General features: G+C 35.9%; 1 protein-coding gene across 1 annotated transcript in view; it reads left to right on the top strand.

Annotated features, from left to right (window-relative positions):
- Positions 1–13,825: 13,825 nt before the first annotated feature.
- The window catches only part of LOC129753417 (uncharacterized), a gene marked incomplete at its 3' end in the record, with an annotated part of 6,344 nt that continues 1,755 nt past the window's right edge, over positions 13,826–18,414 (top strand). The window contains exons 1-2 of the mRNA XM_055749238.1: positions 13,826–13,873; positions 15,587–15,678. Coding sequence (XP_055605213.1) covers positions 13,826–13,873; positions 15,587–15,678 — 140 coding nt within the window. The remainder of the gene's footprint in view (positions 13,874–15,586; positions 15,679–18,414) is intronic.

Genomic DNA, 18,414 nt, shown 5'->3' on the forward strand with positions numbered 1-18,414 from the left:
AGGAATCCTGACCTGGGTTCAGGATTCTGGAGATCAACTTTCAAAGTTTCGAGCTCAGACCTGAGGTAAAATTTTGATTCTCGTTTTTCTTAAGACATTATATAAAATTTTATAAAAAATGAAAAAAAATAAGAAGGGTAGGAAACCTCACGATAAGTTTATGAACCATAAATATCGTAAGCTCCTCCTCGAGTGCTGTTGTGCGTTTCGATTTTTTTTAATTATCTTGTTTATATACATCTCTATGATATTTGAAGAACCTTTTGTTCTTTCTGTGAGAAATTTTTAAGGTGGGAGGGTGCACTCGAAAACTTATCCAGCAAATTGAACCAATTTTCGCTTGGTAGGGTATTTGAGTAGTTAAAATGAATGTTTCTATGAATATTTGGTACTACTGCCTCCTTCCAGTGCAGTGGGGGGATAGGAAGGGGCTCCGTTCTAATTTTTCGCATAACTGGAGAACTAACGGAGCAAATGGAAATAAAATTGACATGGGAGGGCATTTGGATACGATAAATGGTTATGTGCTTATTCGAGACTCCTTTCTCCTTCAATTTGGGATAAAATTAGGGAAGAGAGAAGCTCACATAAAATGGTTTTTCATTAACCAAGAACTTATCAAACAAATGGAACCAAATATGTCATGGGAAGATATTTGAGTACGAGAAATGGTTCTAGGTATGATTTTTTGAAACACCATTTTTTAGCATAGAATACATAAGAAATTGAGTGGGGGTCCAATACCATTTTCTTGGTATAGAAGTACCAAATATGTTCTATGAAATTTTACCAAATATATTCTATGACCGTTCTGCCGAGCACCTATGATACCTAAAAAAACAAAATTAAAATAGATTCTTCAAATTTTATACATTTTTGGAAGGTGATGCAACACACACCGGGTCAGCTAGTGTAAAATATAATTGAACGGACCACTTTTAAACATTCTGCCAGCACTGGTTTCAGGAGGGGAAAACTCCGAACCATAAGAAAAGCTCAACGCTTCCGACCATTTCCCGAGCAAAGATTTCCGAAGCATTGCCGAAAACATCACCCACCACCCACAACAACCATTGATGCAACTTCTTCCACCCAAAAGCAGAAACAACCCACCAAACCATCAGGGAACTGGCCGAAACAAAGCATCAAATTGAGAAGAAATGCCTCTTTCCAAAAAAATCAACCGAACCAACGCAACGACCGACTGAGTCTTGCTGCAGGTCATGTTCGGTTACAATCCCTGTGGATGTAGTTAGTATGCCAGCCCCAATGTTATTGGTATTCACCCATCGATGGGGAGTGAGACTTACGTAGATAGAAAGATAGGTATTGAGAGAATGCCCCGAGTCTGATTCAATTAAAGCCTACGGTGGTGACACAGAAAGGGAAGCAGGGTGAAAGGAAAACTGAAAAGGGTTTACTGATAAAAGGTGCGTGTGACTTTCGTGTAGTATGAAATAAAAAATGGAGCTCGTCTCTGGGTTTTCCATTTGTTGAAGTTTCGACGAGGAATGGAAGACAAATATTTCAATGAAAACTTTCTAGTCGGTGGAAAAACCTCAGAAAATTTTTATTAGTTGTGGAATGAATCAAGCTTATGTAGGTTGTTCGTCCTACAGAGAAGATCTTCTGCTAGGTTGAATGAAAGCTCATGAAAAGGAATTGAAAACATAACAAGACACAAGATTGTCATGTGTTAACTTTAAGAAATGCTTGATTTTAAACTTTTTATATTTGTCTTTATTTCACAAACTCAATAAACCTTTCAAATAGACATTGCCAAGAACTCGTTTGTCATGATGGTTATCAACAAGTTCACCCGAAAGTGGACAGCAATCAAGCAATCAATCGGAATAAATCACTCAGTCAGTTGTCTCCATGGTTCGTACATATATTCGTACGTAATTCTGATGTCGAAAAAAAAACAAAACCATCACTGCCCACCGATGTTCTATTTCTAATATGTACCTAAAGGGTGGCAACTAAAATTTTGGATTTTTTCGAGGCCCCAAACCCCATACAAACATAAACGAGCTCAGAGAATAATGAGAGTGTGTATGTGATAGCTTTTCTCCTCCTCTTTTCGCCAGTATTTTTTGTTTTGTTTATCTTTGCCCTGTTTTGCTCAGAATGGCGTCGAAGTAAGAAGCGTTTCGCAAGCGCGTTGTACAGTTCTTCGAACTGCACAAAAATCTCGGCAAAAGGTATACAGTACAATATTTTAAAGGTGAAAATATGATGGCTTCCACCAGGGCCGTAGGAAGAACCGACTCATGGGGGGGGTTTTGGTGACTAATTTTTACCTATGATTTTTTGTCTAAAAACACACGAATAAAAAAAATTAAAACAAGTTATGTTTGTAACTATATGATAATTCATTTTTGAGTACTTATTATTAGTTTTCGTATGAAATTGTAACTTAAGAGAAGACACGAGTGCCACAAGGATGGTAAAGTGTCATTAATAAAGCCATAAAAAAGTAACTTTAGAAAAGTGGTCCTTAGCCTAAAGGGTGAGCTAAATTTTTTTTAATGAAACCGCTCAAAACAAAATATGGAATTTGCTTTCATCGATGGTTAAAATTTTTGAATTTGTTTAAAAGTTTGGTTGATCAAAGTTATTTGATTTGAGCATTAAATAAGTTCTTTTTAGGGTAACTTAATTAAAAAAACTTATTCTATACTCAAATCAAACAAGCCCAATTTTCTAAACTCTTTTGCAAATTCCAAGATTCTAATCATTGATGAAAAGAAATTAAATAAAAAAAAAAACAGCAAGAGATACAACATTTTTGATTTAAATTTGCTTGATGCAAACTTGAACTAAATTTATGATTTTAGTATGAAATTTCGCTTTAAGAAAAGCTGCAATAATAATAATGTTAAACAATACACCGAAAAAATAAAAAAAAATTCTGCAGATTTTTAAGGTGAAGATCAGGTACATGTTTCTTAAACAGGCAATATTTTTCATAAAAAACAATTCCATACTTAAAATCATGTGGATGATTTTTTTTAAATATAATTTGGGATATTTTGCATAAATCAAAACTTAGAAAATTAACTCAAATATTTTATTTCCAGCTGAATTGTGTGTACACACTTATTCTGATTATAAATTTTGAAATCTGGAAATTTAATTGACAAGCAAATTTTTAAGTTTATGTTCTCTTAAATGTTCTCTTAAATTTCTCAACAATTTTATGTTGATTGAAAAACTCATTCATAACTAAATCTTTTTCTGAATTCTAAACCTTAATTCAAAAATTGAGCTTTGAATCTGTTTCCAAATTTCTATACGATTTCAAAAATATACAAAAAATACGATTTCCAAATCTTAATTCCAGATCAGAATTTCATGAGCCAAATCTTAGAGCCCTCATTCATGAATCTTTTATTTAAATTCTGTAGTTCTGGTTTAATCTTAATTCATTATTTCAATTATTTATTTTTAATCTGTTTTCTGAATCTAATTACAATGTGAATTTCGAATGATGAATCAGAATCTGGGTTTCAAATTTGGATCGCCACTTAGAAGCTTTAAATGTTTAAATTTTGTGTTAGAATAAAGTTTAAGAACTTTAAACTTGAATATAGAACAAGTTTCTTCTTTTTCCATATAATTTTTCCTAGATTTTTGATGAGCAATTCCTAGGTTTTGACCAAAATTGACCGGTTTTTGCCTGGATTTGGTCGACAATTTTGAAATCAAATACCCGGATTTTGCCAGGTTTTTATATTAAACAGCCCGGATTTGTCCAGCCTGGATACGTGCAGAAAAAAATCTGACAACCTTATTCTATGAACAAGTGAGAAAATTTTGAAAAACTTTTTTTTTTTTTATGAAGAGATTAACCACCGTAATTTTTGTTTGTTACTTTGATTTATCGGCCTAGCGGTGAAAAGTGATGTCCTTTTTAGTAGGGACATCTAAAGATTATGAAATTTTTATACAGATGGATAGAAGGTTAGAAGAAATGAAAGATGGTGAAAATGAGCGGGTAGAATTTGTCTAGAAGCATTACCATCACATACCAAATTTTTGTTCCTCACGAGCCTACTACCATGAAGTGGTAGAATAGATGCGTTTCTGAGTTAAAGGGAGCTTATCTGAGCGATCACATACCATCTTTTTGTTCGTCCGCACTACAAGTTCTCGCTTGTGGGGCGGACCACGCTAAGCCTACTAATGTGTGGTGGTAGATGCAACTCTATCTGTATCTACCACTTCATGGTAGTAGGCTCGTGAGGAACAAAAATTTGGTATGTGATGGTAATGCTTCTAGACAAATTCTACCCGCTCATTTTCACCATCTTTCATTTCTTCTAACCTTCTATCCATCTGTATAAAAATTTCATAATCTTTAGATGTCCCTACTAAAAAGGACATCACTTTTCACCGCTAGGCCGATAAATCAAAGTAACAAACAAAAATTACGGTGGTTAATCTCTTCATAAAATTAAATAACTTTGGCCAAAAAGAAATAAAAACACGACATCATAGCATCGGTGGTTGGTCACTATCAGACTATCGACCGTACCGTTTCGCATGCAAACCCCGCATGTAACGAATGCGAAGATAACAAACTGAGAAGACTTAAACATCGATAGATGCGTTTCTGAGTTAAAGGGAGCTTATCTGAGCGATCACATACCATCTTTTTGTTCGTCCGCACTACAAGTTCTCGCTTGTGGGGCGGACCACGCTAAGCCTACTAATGTGTGGTGGTAGATGCAACTCTATCTGTATCTACCACTTCATGGTAGTAGGCTCGTGAGGAACAAAAATTTGGTATGTGATGGTAATGCTTCTAGACAAATTCTACCCGCTCATTTTCACCATCTTTCATTTCTTCTAACCTTCTATCCATCTGTATAAAAATTTCATAATCTTTAGATGTCCCTACTAAAAAGGACATCACTTTTCACCGCTAGGCCGATAAATCAAAGTAACATTTTGAAAAACTTCAGCAGAATTTTGATTTTGAAATGGGTTTTTGAGGTTTTGGTATAAGCTTTTAGTTCAGATAGTTGCTCTTGATTATTTTTGCTCTATTATCATAATTTGATTATGAATTTGAAATTTTGAGTGTAGAGTAGAATAGCTCGCTTGCTTTTTTGGACTCTCATGGGGGGGGTTTAACCCCCAAAACCCCCCCCCCCCCGTTCCTACGGCCATGGCTTCCACTGTTTACCATCCCACAAAAATCCCCAACAACTACTCGCAAGCAAGGCACTCGCAGACTAGCTAAAAAAGGACTTTGTTTTCTTTCTCGTGCCTCTTCAACAACAAGGATTCACTAAGCCAAGCAACGGGATGCCTCCTAAAAGTACGACTGTTCTCACCAGTACATTGGCAAGACATTGAAAAAAGTTGGAATTGAGTGCTGAAAGAAGACAAGAAACGCAGAATACACTGAAGATCAGATTTCAACTCTTAAATCCCAATGCCGCTGGATGATAAAAGATTATTCCGGAAAATGTCCGAAGATTTTTCCGGAATTTTGAGCTCAATGGTGTACAAATATAATTGGAGAGCCAAGAACTGCAAAGAATTAATTGGTAGAATCAAAAGATGTATTCATAAAGTTGACATGAAGGCCTTACAACGCTCCTGTTCCGACAACAAACGGAAGTTTGCGCGAACAGCCAATTAATGGCCGTTTTAAACTGTACACTTATTTTTTCAACAATTTCTGCATATATCATTAATTCCAGTAAATCAAATCTTCAAGTACACTTGACATTTTTTCACAGTTTGTAATAAAAATTCCAAAATTTTAACTGCCACCCGTTACATATCTACCTTGGAACGAATCATCCATGACACTCTTAATGCGTTGACTGTTGATGGTCGTTCGTATGGAATGGATGAATTTCAATATTGCGGCACAGATTTTGCTGGCAAATGGTCCATTAAAACCAATTTTATGATTTTTATCTTATACGCAGTATCTACTAAGTGATCAATCGTCCCGCAAAATGGAGGTAACATGCAATTACAGTGATGAATCCAAATTAAAAACAAAAACTGCTATTGGGTTTGATGGTAGTACTAGTATTTTAAATCATTTGATCTGTTTACGCAATAGATAGGTACAGTGAGGGGCAAAATAAAGTGTCCAAATTATTTTTTTATCATTTCTTTTATTTTTCTGGTTAAAATTCACCGAAAACACATCGTAATCATTTTTAAAATATTGTTTATTATGTTCATTTTAATTTTTGTTAGTGTTGCGCTGGTAAAAAAAGAAAGTTTTTCTGATAGAAAAAAAAAACAGTTGATATTCCAAAAGGAAAATGGGCAAAATAAAGTGTCCAACTCAAAAATCAATATAATTTCGATAAGTTTCCATCGCGAGGCACCTCGAATTTGTTTGTTTTGTGTATTTTGACGCTTCATAAACAACTGGCTTGGCTCTGGAGTATTCAAACAGGTGTCTATATTCGAATAAGTTGTAAAATATGGAAAACGGTTCCATTCCGTTGTCCATCCGGAAACTGGTTGTTCATGATGTGAATAACGGTCAAACGCACCGGGAAGTGGCCAAGCACTACGAAATCAGCAAGACAGCGGTATCAAAAATCATGAAGAAGATGAAAACGTTCGGATCGGAGATGGATCGCTCAGGAAGAGGACTGAAGCCCAAGACAGATGCCAGAACGGACAAGAAAATCATTCTTGAAGTGAAGAAAAAAGCAATAATAACGATCCGGCAGATACAGGAAGAGCTCCAATTTTCGGTATTGCGTTGTACTATCCGTCGCCGCATCCATGCAAAGGAGTACCAAAGAAAGATCGCAGTGAGAAGGCCTTTCATCAGCCAAGTGAACAAGGCTAAGCGGCTCAAGTTCGTCAAGGAACACGCCGATAAACGGCTCGAGTACTGGAAAACATTGTTGTGGGCCGACGAATCCAAATTCGAGCTATTCAACCGAAAGAAGCGGAATCATATGTGGCGCAAGTCGGGTGAGGAGCTCCAAGATCGCCATATCCAAGGAACAGTCTAGCACGGAGGAGGTAACGTGATGGTGTGGGGGTGCTTTTCTTGGGGTGGGGTGGGCAATTTGGTTAAAATTGACGGAATCATGACAGCTGAGTCATATTCCAATATCCTGCGGGAAAACCTCGAGGTATCCCTCATCAAGACGGGCCTCGAAGAGCGCTTCGTTTTACAGCAGAATAACGATCCGAAGCATTCGGCCAATCTGATGAAGTCATTTTCCCGTTCCTGCCGCATCAAACCCTTGAATGGCCCCCACAAAGTCCTGATCTGAACCCCATCGAAAATCTGTGGGCCATCCTCGATGTTCAGATTGATAAGACTGGTGTGACAAATTAAAAATACTTATTTTGATGCCATGGAGCATGCGTGGGAGGAACTCGACCCACAACACTTCCACAACCTTGTTGAAAGTATACTGAAGCACTTGTAGGAGGTGTTGAAGGCCGAAGGAGGCCATACCCATTATTAAATCGTTCTTGTTTGCCTTCAGTTTGAATCAATTTGAAGCTGTACCGATTTGGACACTTTATTTTGCCCCTGTTTTTTTTTTGGAATATTAACTGTTTTTTTTTCTATCAGAAAAACTTTTTTTTTAACCGCGCAACATTAACAAAAATTGAAAAGAACATAATAAACAATATTTAAAAAATGATTACGATGCATTTTCGTTGAATTTTAACCAGAAAAATAAAAGAAATTGAAAAAAAAATAATTTGGACACTTTATTTTGCCCCTCACTGTATATCTATGCTGTTTTTGTATCTTTATTAAATCATGGATCACGATAAATCTGGACGCACTGTTTATTATACCATAGCGCTCCTAATTGTCCATAGCGCTCCTAAGTTTTGACAGCATTTTGTTCGGAAATGTTATCAGTGCTGAAAATTTCATTACGATTTATTTTCTTTTAAAAAAGTTACACGTGATGGAAGCTGCGAAAAAGGAAATTAATTTTTGACACACACGTCAAAAACCCGACGATACCGGGTTCAAAAATAGCGAAATCGTTAAAAATGGTCAAATTGACCGTGTGCAACGTTCTCAAACGTTTCCGTGAGATCATACTTTAGATCGGCAGATTCATTCCAAGCGTCATAGTAGAACTAAGGATAGGAAACTGCATTTGAAGGTCTTGAGAACGATCAAGGAAAACCCAGGGCAGTCGGACTATGACATCGCCAAGAAATTCAATGCCGATCGGTGTACCGTCAGAAGGATTCGTCTGCGCGAAGGAAAACGATCTTATTGGGCCAGTAAGCAATCAAACCGGACATTGAAGAAGAATGTAGAAGCCAAAGGACGGGCCCGAAAGTTATACAACAAGGCAAGGTTCTAACGAAGTACGACGGACGTATCCTCGTGGATGCCGAAGCGTAAGTGAAGATGGATTTTGGGCAGCATCCTGACTAAAATTTTTTTAAAGCAACTGATCGAGGTGATGTCCCCGGCAAGTTCAAATTCGTTTTTGCCGATAAGTTTGCAAGAAAGTGCTTGATCTGGCAAGGTATTTGCAGCTGCGGACAAAAAAGCCCGGTTTTTGTTATAAACAAACCATGGACTCCAAGATGTACTAAGAGGAGTGCCTGAGAAAACGTATTAGAAAACGTATTTAGAAAACGTACATTAGATCTCACAAAGGACCAGTAAAGTTTTGGTCAGATTTGGCAAGCTGCCACTACAGCAGAGAGGTACTACAGCGGTATCGTGACAACGGTGTGGATTTTATCGAAAAGGACATCAACCCACCCAACTGCTCTTAATTCCTCCCTATCGAAAAATATTGGGTTATTTTAAGGATCTCAAGTGAAATTTTGTTCGGCGACAAATTGTCAAGCATGGCATTGTCAAGCATTGGGTTATTTTAAGGATCTCAAGTGAAATTTTGTTCGGCGACAAATTGTCAAAAATGGCAGGACGACTCGGGATGCAACAGAGATGAAGAGATGGTGGAACAAAATTGCTGTTGAGGTCAGCAAACAGGGTGAAAAGTTCAAAATTTAATCAAAACAACGAAATATTTTTTTTATTTTTATTTTTCCTTTAAAGTTTCCTTTAAATCTGAAGCTCTATTATTCAGTTGACTTCATCGAGTTGAGTTCGCTGCTAGATGCTACGGCAGAAAACGATCATCGTGCCTCGATTAATGATGCTCATACTGCCCCAGGGAGGGTTCTCATTATGCCCCTACAGTGACAGGTTTTCAGCTTTTGGCAAAAAAAATTAAAATGCATTTTTAAACGTTTTTATCTACTTTTTCAAGTTTCAGTCATTTGATGACATTTGTTTTCCAATAACATTTTTGCTTGAACAATGCAAAACTTTTATGTAGTAAATTCTGGTTAAAGTTACCATGCATTAAAAGTAATTTATTTTTGAAAATAAGTGCTAGGAGGAGTAGTCAATTTTTTGCATGAAGCTTTAAAAAAATATGGGGACTTGAGATATGGCTCAGTAAACAACGATCACAGTTGTTACAGATAGGTTTTTCAATTACTGGTGCGCCATCTGCATCGTTGTTTAAAGTCGCGAGGGCACAATGATGTAGAAAAGACTATAATCGAAACGAAAAAAACAGGATTTTGAACGCTTCATATTGAAAAAAAAAAATCATAAGCATAACCTTTGCATGGGTAAAAATGTATAAAATATTCAGAAATACAAAGTAAAAAATAAGGTTTAGGGTTCAAATAAGGCCAATTGTCTACTCTTGTAAACTCGATTAAAATTTAAGACTTAGTTAGAACTTTGATTTTGAAGAATCTGCAATATATGTAAATATTTCTAAATTAAATTTCCAGCTTATTTTTTACCAAAGGTTAAAACACAAGTTCAAAAATTATCATTAATTATCCTTTATTTTCAAAAAAAGTTTTCAAAATTGAAATCTAGGTCATTCAAAAAACAAATTCTTTGAAATGAATCCAGATCTTATTTTTTATATGTGATTTTTACCAGGTTTGTGTTTCCAATCTGGCTTCGATGAATTTCAAATTTTTAAGTTGAATCAAGAATCGAAGTTATGAAACTTCGATTGCCTTCAATTTGAATCCTTAATGAAATTTTAACATCGATATTTTAATATTGATCACAGAACATATATTTGAGCTTAATCTAAATACAAACTTTGGATTTGAATGTTAAAACCAAATTCAAAACCTGAATCTAAACTCCAGATAAGAAATCCTATGAATTTGAAACCAAAAAGCGAAATTTAAATCAGAATTCTTGACCAGAAATCTTTTATTTTATTCTGAATTTAAGGAGTTCAAATTGGTTTTTTTGTTCAATTTTTTATTCGCAATTGAACTTGAAAAATTCAAATAATATTGTGAATGATGAAGTTGTTTCACATTTTTCAGTTCTTATGTTTCAACTATATAAATGTAGAATAAAAATTTCAGATCCAAATCTTAAAAATGGTTTGAATTTTTAGTATTTTATTTTCATATTCCGAAATTATTAGCTTTGAATATGCAAAATCCTTAACATTTTAGATCGAAATGCAACATCAAGGTTCGAAGCAGGGATTCTATACCAATGATGATCCAAACATGAAAATCAAGAACAATAAACTTGATACTTACTAGAAATTTTTCTCCAAGAATCTGAGCAAATCCAGGCAATTTTATCTTAATACCTTGTGAAATTTTTCCAAAAATCCGGCCAATATGCAGGCAAATTTTAGATTTTTTCAATAAGAAAAACACATGGAAAACTGATTTTGATTTATTCGAAACACATCAGCTGATTCAGAATCATGAGATGATTCAAACTTCCAAAATATAATAAAATTTGTTAAAAACAATATTTGGACACAAAATACATCATTCTACTAAAGACTAAATTGAAATTTTCGTTTGATTTCGCAAATAAAATGAGAAAATTTGGTCAAAAATACAAATATACTGGTGAGCTAAGTCTAACTAACTTAGCTAAGTCTAACTTTATTGGGATTCAATATTTGGGACTCAATTACTATGCACAATTGAGAAATTTTTTGAAAAACTGTTGTGGAGTTGTGGTCCTGGAATGAGAATTCGAGGTTTTGGAGTCGAGATTGTTACACTATTGTTACTCTTGAATCATTTAAGTAGTTCATCAAAATTTGATTATAAAATTCTAAATTTATTTTTGGTCAAAAAGATTTAACTTGGCATTTTTGGACTTTCACGGGGGGGGGGGGGGGGGGGGGCGGGGTGCACAAAATTATTGACAAATCTGAATCCTTGATTCAATAAATGATAGTAAATTGATTTAAAATCAGCTTTCGGTTCTCATGTAAGTTTTCAAGTTTATCATAATCAAAAATGATCCATTTATCCCAAAACTGATCCATTCTAAAACAATTTACGCGTCATATCTCCAAAATAAGAGGGTGTTCTCCTTTGTTTTTCTCAAAACCGTTGAAAAAAAAATCACTTTATCCTTACCTTTTTGTTACAAATTCGAAACACAGGATTAAAATGTCAAAATTCGATTTATTTAAAAAAAAAAGAGTTTAAAATCTAGAATGAGAAATTGAAGATCAAGAATAAATCAATGATTTAAGTTTCAACGCTCCAGAGTTCCGAATCATATTACATTTTTTTATTTTAAAATTAAATTTTGATTTGGAAATGAAATTCTTCGACGACAATTCACAATAAGAAGTGACATTCATGTATGTCTGTATTGTAGCCAGCTTGGGTTGTTCCGCACAAAGTTACCACAACGAAATTTTAATGATTTAATTTCGCAACGAACTACTAAAAAATCTTTAGAAAAATCAAATATTGAAGTTTAGACATTAATGAAAACAACTGTATATTTCTCAATCACTATTCAGAAAAATGTACCAAAACAATAAATAAATATAAGAGTATAAATATCAGTTTTAAATTTATAGCAGTCTTCACCAAAACTTGAACTTCATTATTTGCTTTTTCGAACGATTTGTTTAAAGTTAGTTGCGAAATTAAATCATTAAAATTTCGTTATGATAACTTTGTGCGGAACAACCCAAGCTTGCTACTAAACAGACATACATAAGCTTTCCAGAGGGTCTGGTTTTATCCCGGTTTGCCCGGATATTTAATAAAACAAATTAGGAAAAGTCCGGCCCGGCCAAATTGTTCTGATTTTATTGAAAAAAAAATCCGGATTTTGCCCAAATTTATTCACTTTATTTGCCAAATCGAAAAAAAAATAATACAAATTTGTTAAATGTTTTTTTTTGCATGCGTCTATAAAAAAATTTTTAAGCAAATTTTATAAAAATAATCATGAAACACAAATTAAAACCGGCTAGCAAGTTTTGATGAAATTTGTTTTTAAATTATTTTTTATCATGATTTTCGTTGAGTAATTCCTGCGTTTTTACCAAATTTGCCAGGATATTACCCTTATTTTTCGTCGAAAATTTTGAAACCTAAAGCCCGGACTAAGCGAGGATTTTAGATAAAATAGCCCGGATGAGCTGAAAAAATTCTAGCAACCTTATTCATAACTACATAAATTCAATGAAGATTAAATAAACGTTGATTCATTTCTGGAATGAAAGCATTCATGTACAAAGATACATATTGTAATTATGAAGTTCAACTGTTTGTCAATAATTTTTGAGCTTTCATTCCTAGAATGTTGCATTTCAATTTTCTCACAGTCACAGAGAGAAGCTCCATCCTCACCCAGCCAGCTAGCCAGCCAGTCAGTCAGTCAGTCAGTTCAATCTGGAGAAGGAAACCCAAACAAAAGCGTCCATCCCAACTACGCCATCAATCAATCTCCTTAATCTGCTTCCTTCCGGCAGACTGTTCCCCGAATTAAAACGTCCTGAGTAAACAAACAACGAATTTGGGTCTGGGTCTGGGGCAGCTGCCAAACTTAGGCTAGGCTATAGGATGATGGTCGAGCTAGGTTTCGCATTTGCCAAAAAGAGTGCTGCGCTGCGGTGAAATGGTTTTTCTCCTCCTTGTTTGTTTCTTGGGTCGACCCACTCCTAGCTTTAGCAGTTTGCTGAAAACGTAAAGCTTCCTAAAGTGCGTGATATTTATTGTTTTGGTTTCGAGAAATAATATCATCCCCCAGCTTGGCACCTGTTATGGAGGCAAGGTAAAACAAGCTTAAGCGAGGAAAAAGTTTCCCTTAATGAGATGCCAAGCAAAATATTATGGGATCAAAAAATTCCAAAGAAGAGGCAATTGATTAAGGAATTAATATTCTGAAATATTCTTACATGGAGTCAAACATTAAGCTTGTTTCAAAGTTTAAAAATAAGTTTTTTGAACATAATAAAATATGTTAAGGATTAATAGAGCGTCGATGTGTTCTAGCAGACAGGCTGGCGCTAGTCTGGTATACCTGGTTTGGCTCGCTTCTCGGTATCAAAAATGAAACTTTTTGTTGAAATCCCTTAAGGGTGATACGGTCAAAATTTGGTCAATATCAACTTGACGTATTTCTTTCAATTTTGCATTTAAAAAACCTGAACACCCCTCATTTTGAAGGTGTGTATGTGTGTGTAGAATGTTGCTCCTATTTTGATTTTGGAATGCTGCCCAAGGAAAAAGTGCAGCGTATCAAAATTTTGCTCGACCATCGCGAAAATCCGGGCTACTCGCACGCAAAGCTGGCAAAATTGCTAAAAGTTGCCAAATCAACCGTTACAAATGTAATTAAAGTGTTTGGGGAACGTTTGTCGACAGCCAGGAAGTCTGAATCGGGGGGAAATCGAAAACCGGAAGCCGCTAAGACGACAAAGAGAGTTGCCGGTAGTTTCAAGCGAAACCCTAACCTCTCTCTCCGACATGCCGCAAATAAGCTGGGTGTATCGTCTACATGCGAGCATCGAGTCAAAAAACGAGCCGGACTATCGACTTACAAGAAGGTAGTGACTCCAAATCGCGATGATAATCAAAATACGACGGCCAAAGCGCGATCCCGGAGGCTGTACACGACGATGCTGACGAACTTTAACTGCGTGGTAATGGACGACGAAACCTACGTCAAAGCCGACTACAAGCAGCTTCCGGGACAAGAGTTTTATACGGCAAAAGGAAGAGGACAGGTAGCAGATATTTTCAAGCACATGAAACTGTCAAAGTTCGCGAAGAAATATCTGGTTTGGCTAGCCATCTGTAGCTGTGGCTTGAAAAGCAGCATTTTCATAGCCTCCGGGACTGTCAACCAAGAAATTTACGTGAAAGAGTGTTTGAATAAACGTCTGCTGCCTTTCCTGATGAAACACGGTTGTCCCGTACTGTTTTGGCCGGATTTGGCATCTTGCCATTACGGTAAAAAGGCCATGGAGTGGTACGCCGCCAACAACGTGCAGGTGGTTCCTAAGGACAAGAACCCTCCCAACACGCTAGAGCTCCGCCCAATTGAGAAATACTGGGCTATTGTCAAGCGGAACCTAAAGAATACCAAAAAACTGCTAAGGACGAGCACTAGTTCAAGGCAAACTGGCTTTCTGCTGCGAAGAAGGTGGACAAGGTGGCTGTACAAAATCTGATGGCAGGGGTTAAGCGTAAGGCCTGGCAATTCGGATTTGGAAAAGCGGAATTTTATACTAATTAAACTTGAAAAAAAAAATTTAATTTGATTTTTAAAATAAACGATTTAACCGATTTACACGCGTTTCCCCTTGACCAAATTTTGACTGTATCACTTTTTATCACAAAGAATCATCAAAGGTTAGAGTCATAAAGACTCTAACCGAGAAGGAAGGTTGAACGAGTTTTGCCATGAACTGGTGGATATTGAGCAACATATTTTTTTTGCTCCGTTATTCTTGGTTTAATTTATCCCTTTAGTGATCCTTAAGCTCAGCAGAAAATCAATGCTGACTGAATCTGTCTCAAGATTATTTTGAAATTCCATAACTCAATGAACCATTTAGGGCTGAATTATGCATATGTTCCCATGCTTGTGACTTTTTGTCACAGCATTTTGTAAAGCTAAGTAAAGCTTTTTTTCATCAGAACCCTCAATTGAAAAGGTGTTGAAGATATTGTTGTCATCTTTATGAAGCAATTTCCACCTGCTCCTTTCCAAGGACCGCGAAGCTTAGTGTCCACAACAACAAAAAATGTAGGACAAGTAATGTAATCAAATAAACATGAGAACCTATCTGTTCGCCAATCGTCCCGTAAAGAACTACAAATTGTGCCTTCATGTATTTTGCGATCCTTTTTTCTCGCTCCTGTAGGTAGGCAGTATTGTCGTCGCTCATGTTTTGGATGCCACGAATCGACCGGTTTAATTTTAGCAACATTTGAACGTTAACAGTCAACAGCAAACGACGCGGCGCGGCTAAATCTCCTGCATTAATAATTCCGGCCACACAATCTATAGTGCTTTGTCGTGGGAGCGGGAGGCCAGGTTGTGAACAAAAAAACATATAAATAGAAAGAAACCAACAGCCGGAAGCATCATCGATCGGTTTCGTCCGTGATGCATATATTTATAATACGGGAAGGAAACCGGCCGCGGGCAGCAGCAATTTTCTGTTCCGTCCTCGTCGATCCCATTCGAGGAAAATCGAGGCGAGAAGAGGAAACTTTTTGTATGAATTTCATTTCATTCAATACGACACAGCAGAAACGAAATCCAGCGGCCCATTGCCGTGACCTTGCCGTGTCAGGAGGATTTCGTTACTCGTTCTGTGCCTCGGCGGCCAAGCGGAAGAAGTAAAAGGGTTTGGTCCTTTTTTCCTGTCTTTATTTTACTTTCCTGCTGCTGCTGCTGCTGGGTGAATGACTAATGATTTCATTTTCAATGATGCAAACAATATCGAATGGGCCGGATCGTGCATGGGGTTGCGGATATTGACCCGGGTTTCGGAATGTCTTGCTTGACTCGGGCGAAACCCTTTGCTGCTGTAATGCAATACCGAAAACTAATCGATCAATTTAATCAAACCGATCGAATTAACATGAGAACGGTCCCCAGTCAGTGGGCTTCGGGATTTTTGTGGGTCGGTTCAGTCAGCGGTAACGATCTGTGAGAGGAATATTAGCTTAGCTTAGCTTAGCTTGTTTGACTACTCATATCCACCTGAAATCATTGAACCCGAAATGCTTCTCTAACATTGTTTTCCTAATATTATAATTTGTTGATTGTATAAAAAAATTTATATATATTGAATACATTTCGAGCTCCATGATCGCTAGCGTGGCTAAGTAGAACGAGTTCCACATCGCCAATGGTTGCTACTCCGTGATTGATCGAGGCCATCAATTTTGTACAAGGGCCAAAAGAATGCAGCTTGGGATTAGCAATTCATTCTCAATGTACAAAACTCATGCTCTCCCTTTAAAAATTGATCAATAACGACGCCGGCCACGTCCTAGTAGTCAATGAGGGATGAAGGAAGGATTGTTAGTGAGATACTTTTTAGGATCAACTATAAATCTGATATTCCAGTTTTCTTCAAAAGCTTGTTTTGAAAAACTCTGAAACAATGATAAGTCAGTATCACCAGCTATAGAAACCGTCTATACGTCTGCGAATCTATATTCAAGTATCTCAGGAAGGGTTGTGTTAGTAAGGGAGAGGTTTGGATCAGGAGCCATTTTTGGAAAATGGTGCGATCTTCGTTTTACCAACACCTCCTATGCTCCTAGACATTTCCTGAGAAATATCCTATTAATATCTACGGACTGAAATGTTAGCACATATTATTATAATTTTTGTTATTATTTTTCCTCTTTTTTCCATTCCTCATTCAAGACTGCCTCAGCTCCGGAAGTTCTTGAATAATATATTTCCGTATTCCATAATTTCAAATTTATTTGAATCCTTTTGCTTTTAGAGTTGTAATACATAAAATCAACAAATTCTTATAACGACAATTTAAAAAAATTGTGTATAAAACTAAGATGCTTTTAAATATTAAATGTCATCAATAGTTACTAAATACAGGCTCGGACGAAAATTAAATTTTCTAGTTTTTTAGAAACTCAAACAAAAATTTAAGTTAAACTATAAAGCATTTTAAACAGGAAAAATATGTTGTATTAAATAATCATAAACTCACTGAGCAAACCTAGTGACGCAATTTCATGGTGAGATAGTCTTCTATGTTTCATTTCTTTTCTAGTTAAATGTTGTTAAAATTATTTCCAGAAAAGATTAAAGTCTTTTATGTTTAATTCTCGATACATGATATTTTTTTGTCTTTATTTAAGAGGTTTAAAGCCGCAGGCTGGTTCGCCTCCGTAATACAAGATATTGATCTAGTTTAAATCTATTTTCGCCTTAAGGTTCCTTTTTTCTACACTTTTTATGCTTGTTTGTACAAGCAGATTTAGAGAGTTGAAGTCAATATATGATATATTTAAATGGCATTTGAATGATATTATCAATTTCATAAAATAGTACAGTATCTACTCAAATTTGGCATTAGTTCTTTTTTAATATGCCCGAAAAATGCCTACGTATATGCCCAATAAAACTTCCGAATCAATTCTGTTATTCTTTTCATGATGCCGTTTCAGATTCTTCAAAAACTTCTTCTGTTGATTACTATTTCATTTTCTCAATACTACATTTCTAAGGTATGGGATTGATGGATTCCCCTTTGAATTTTTATTTCAAGAATTTCACATCAGAAAAAATGGCGATTTCCAAAAATAGTAAAAACTTGGTATTTACTTGATGCTCTACATGTGATTAAAAAAAAAAAACGCCAGAATATGTGCTACATTTACTTCTGTGAAAATAAAAAGGCTTCTTAATAAGAATATTCTAATTGAAAGGTACCTAGGTACCAAACTTGTATGCATGAACGAAATACAAAATAAAATATATCTCGTTTTGCTTGAAAACAAAATTCTACTAACTAAAATTAAAAACGTTGGCTTCAAAAACTTTATAATGATTTCAATAGTGAAACAGAAGAAAGTCTACTTATCTTAAAATTGATGCTTTCCGGTACTTTTACTCCTTCAGTTTAACGCCTGGTGAAATGAACAGCTACTCTGCATTGTTCCGGGGGACTTGGTGCCAGCCCTTCGAAGTCAGCCACCTCAGATAATATTTGATTTTATCAAGTCAATCGTATCTGGGTCTAAACTTAACTTGAAACACTTGAAAAACTTTAATTTTTCATAAATTTTGACTTGACAATTTTTGCTGCCAGAAAAAAACTTCGTCTTACTTCTACGAGCATCGCCTACCGAGTCCGATCTGTGAGAGGAATATTTGGCTTGAAAAAGTGAGCGTTCGAGATTTTTGTGAACCCATCACTAATGTAAGATGTCCGTTCGGATGGCAATGGATGTATGGGAAAAATTTAATGATCGAGTTTTCAAAATCTACCATAAATATTGGCCCAAAAAAACTGGCCTCAGCGAAATTTCAGTTCAATCGGACTTGATTCAGGAGTTCCTAAAAGTGCTTAAAGTTTCGTTTTTTTGACCCGC

This window comes from Uranotaenia lowii, chromosome 3 (assembly GCF_029784155.1).
Source record: "Uranotaenia lowii strain MFRU-FL chromosome 3, ASM2978415v1, whole genome shotgun sequence".
NCBI lineage: Eukaryota > Metazoa > Arthropoda > Insecta > Diptera > Culicidae > Uranotaenia > Uranotaenia lowii.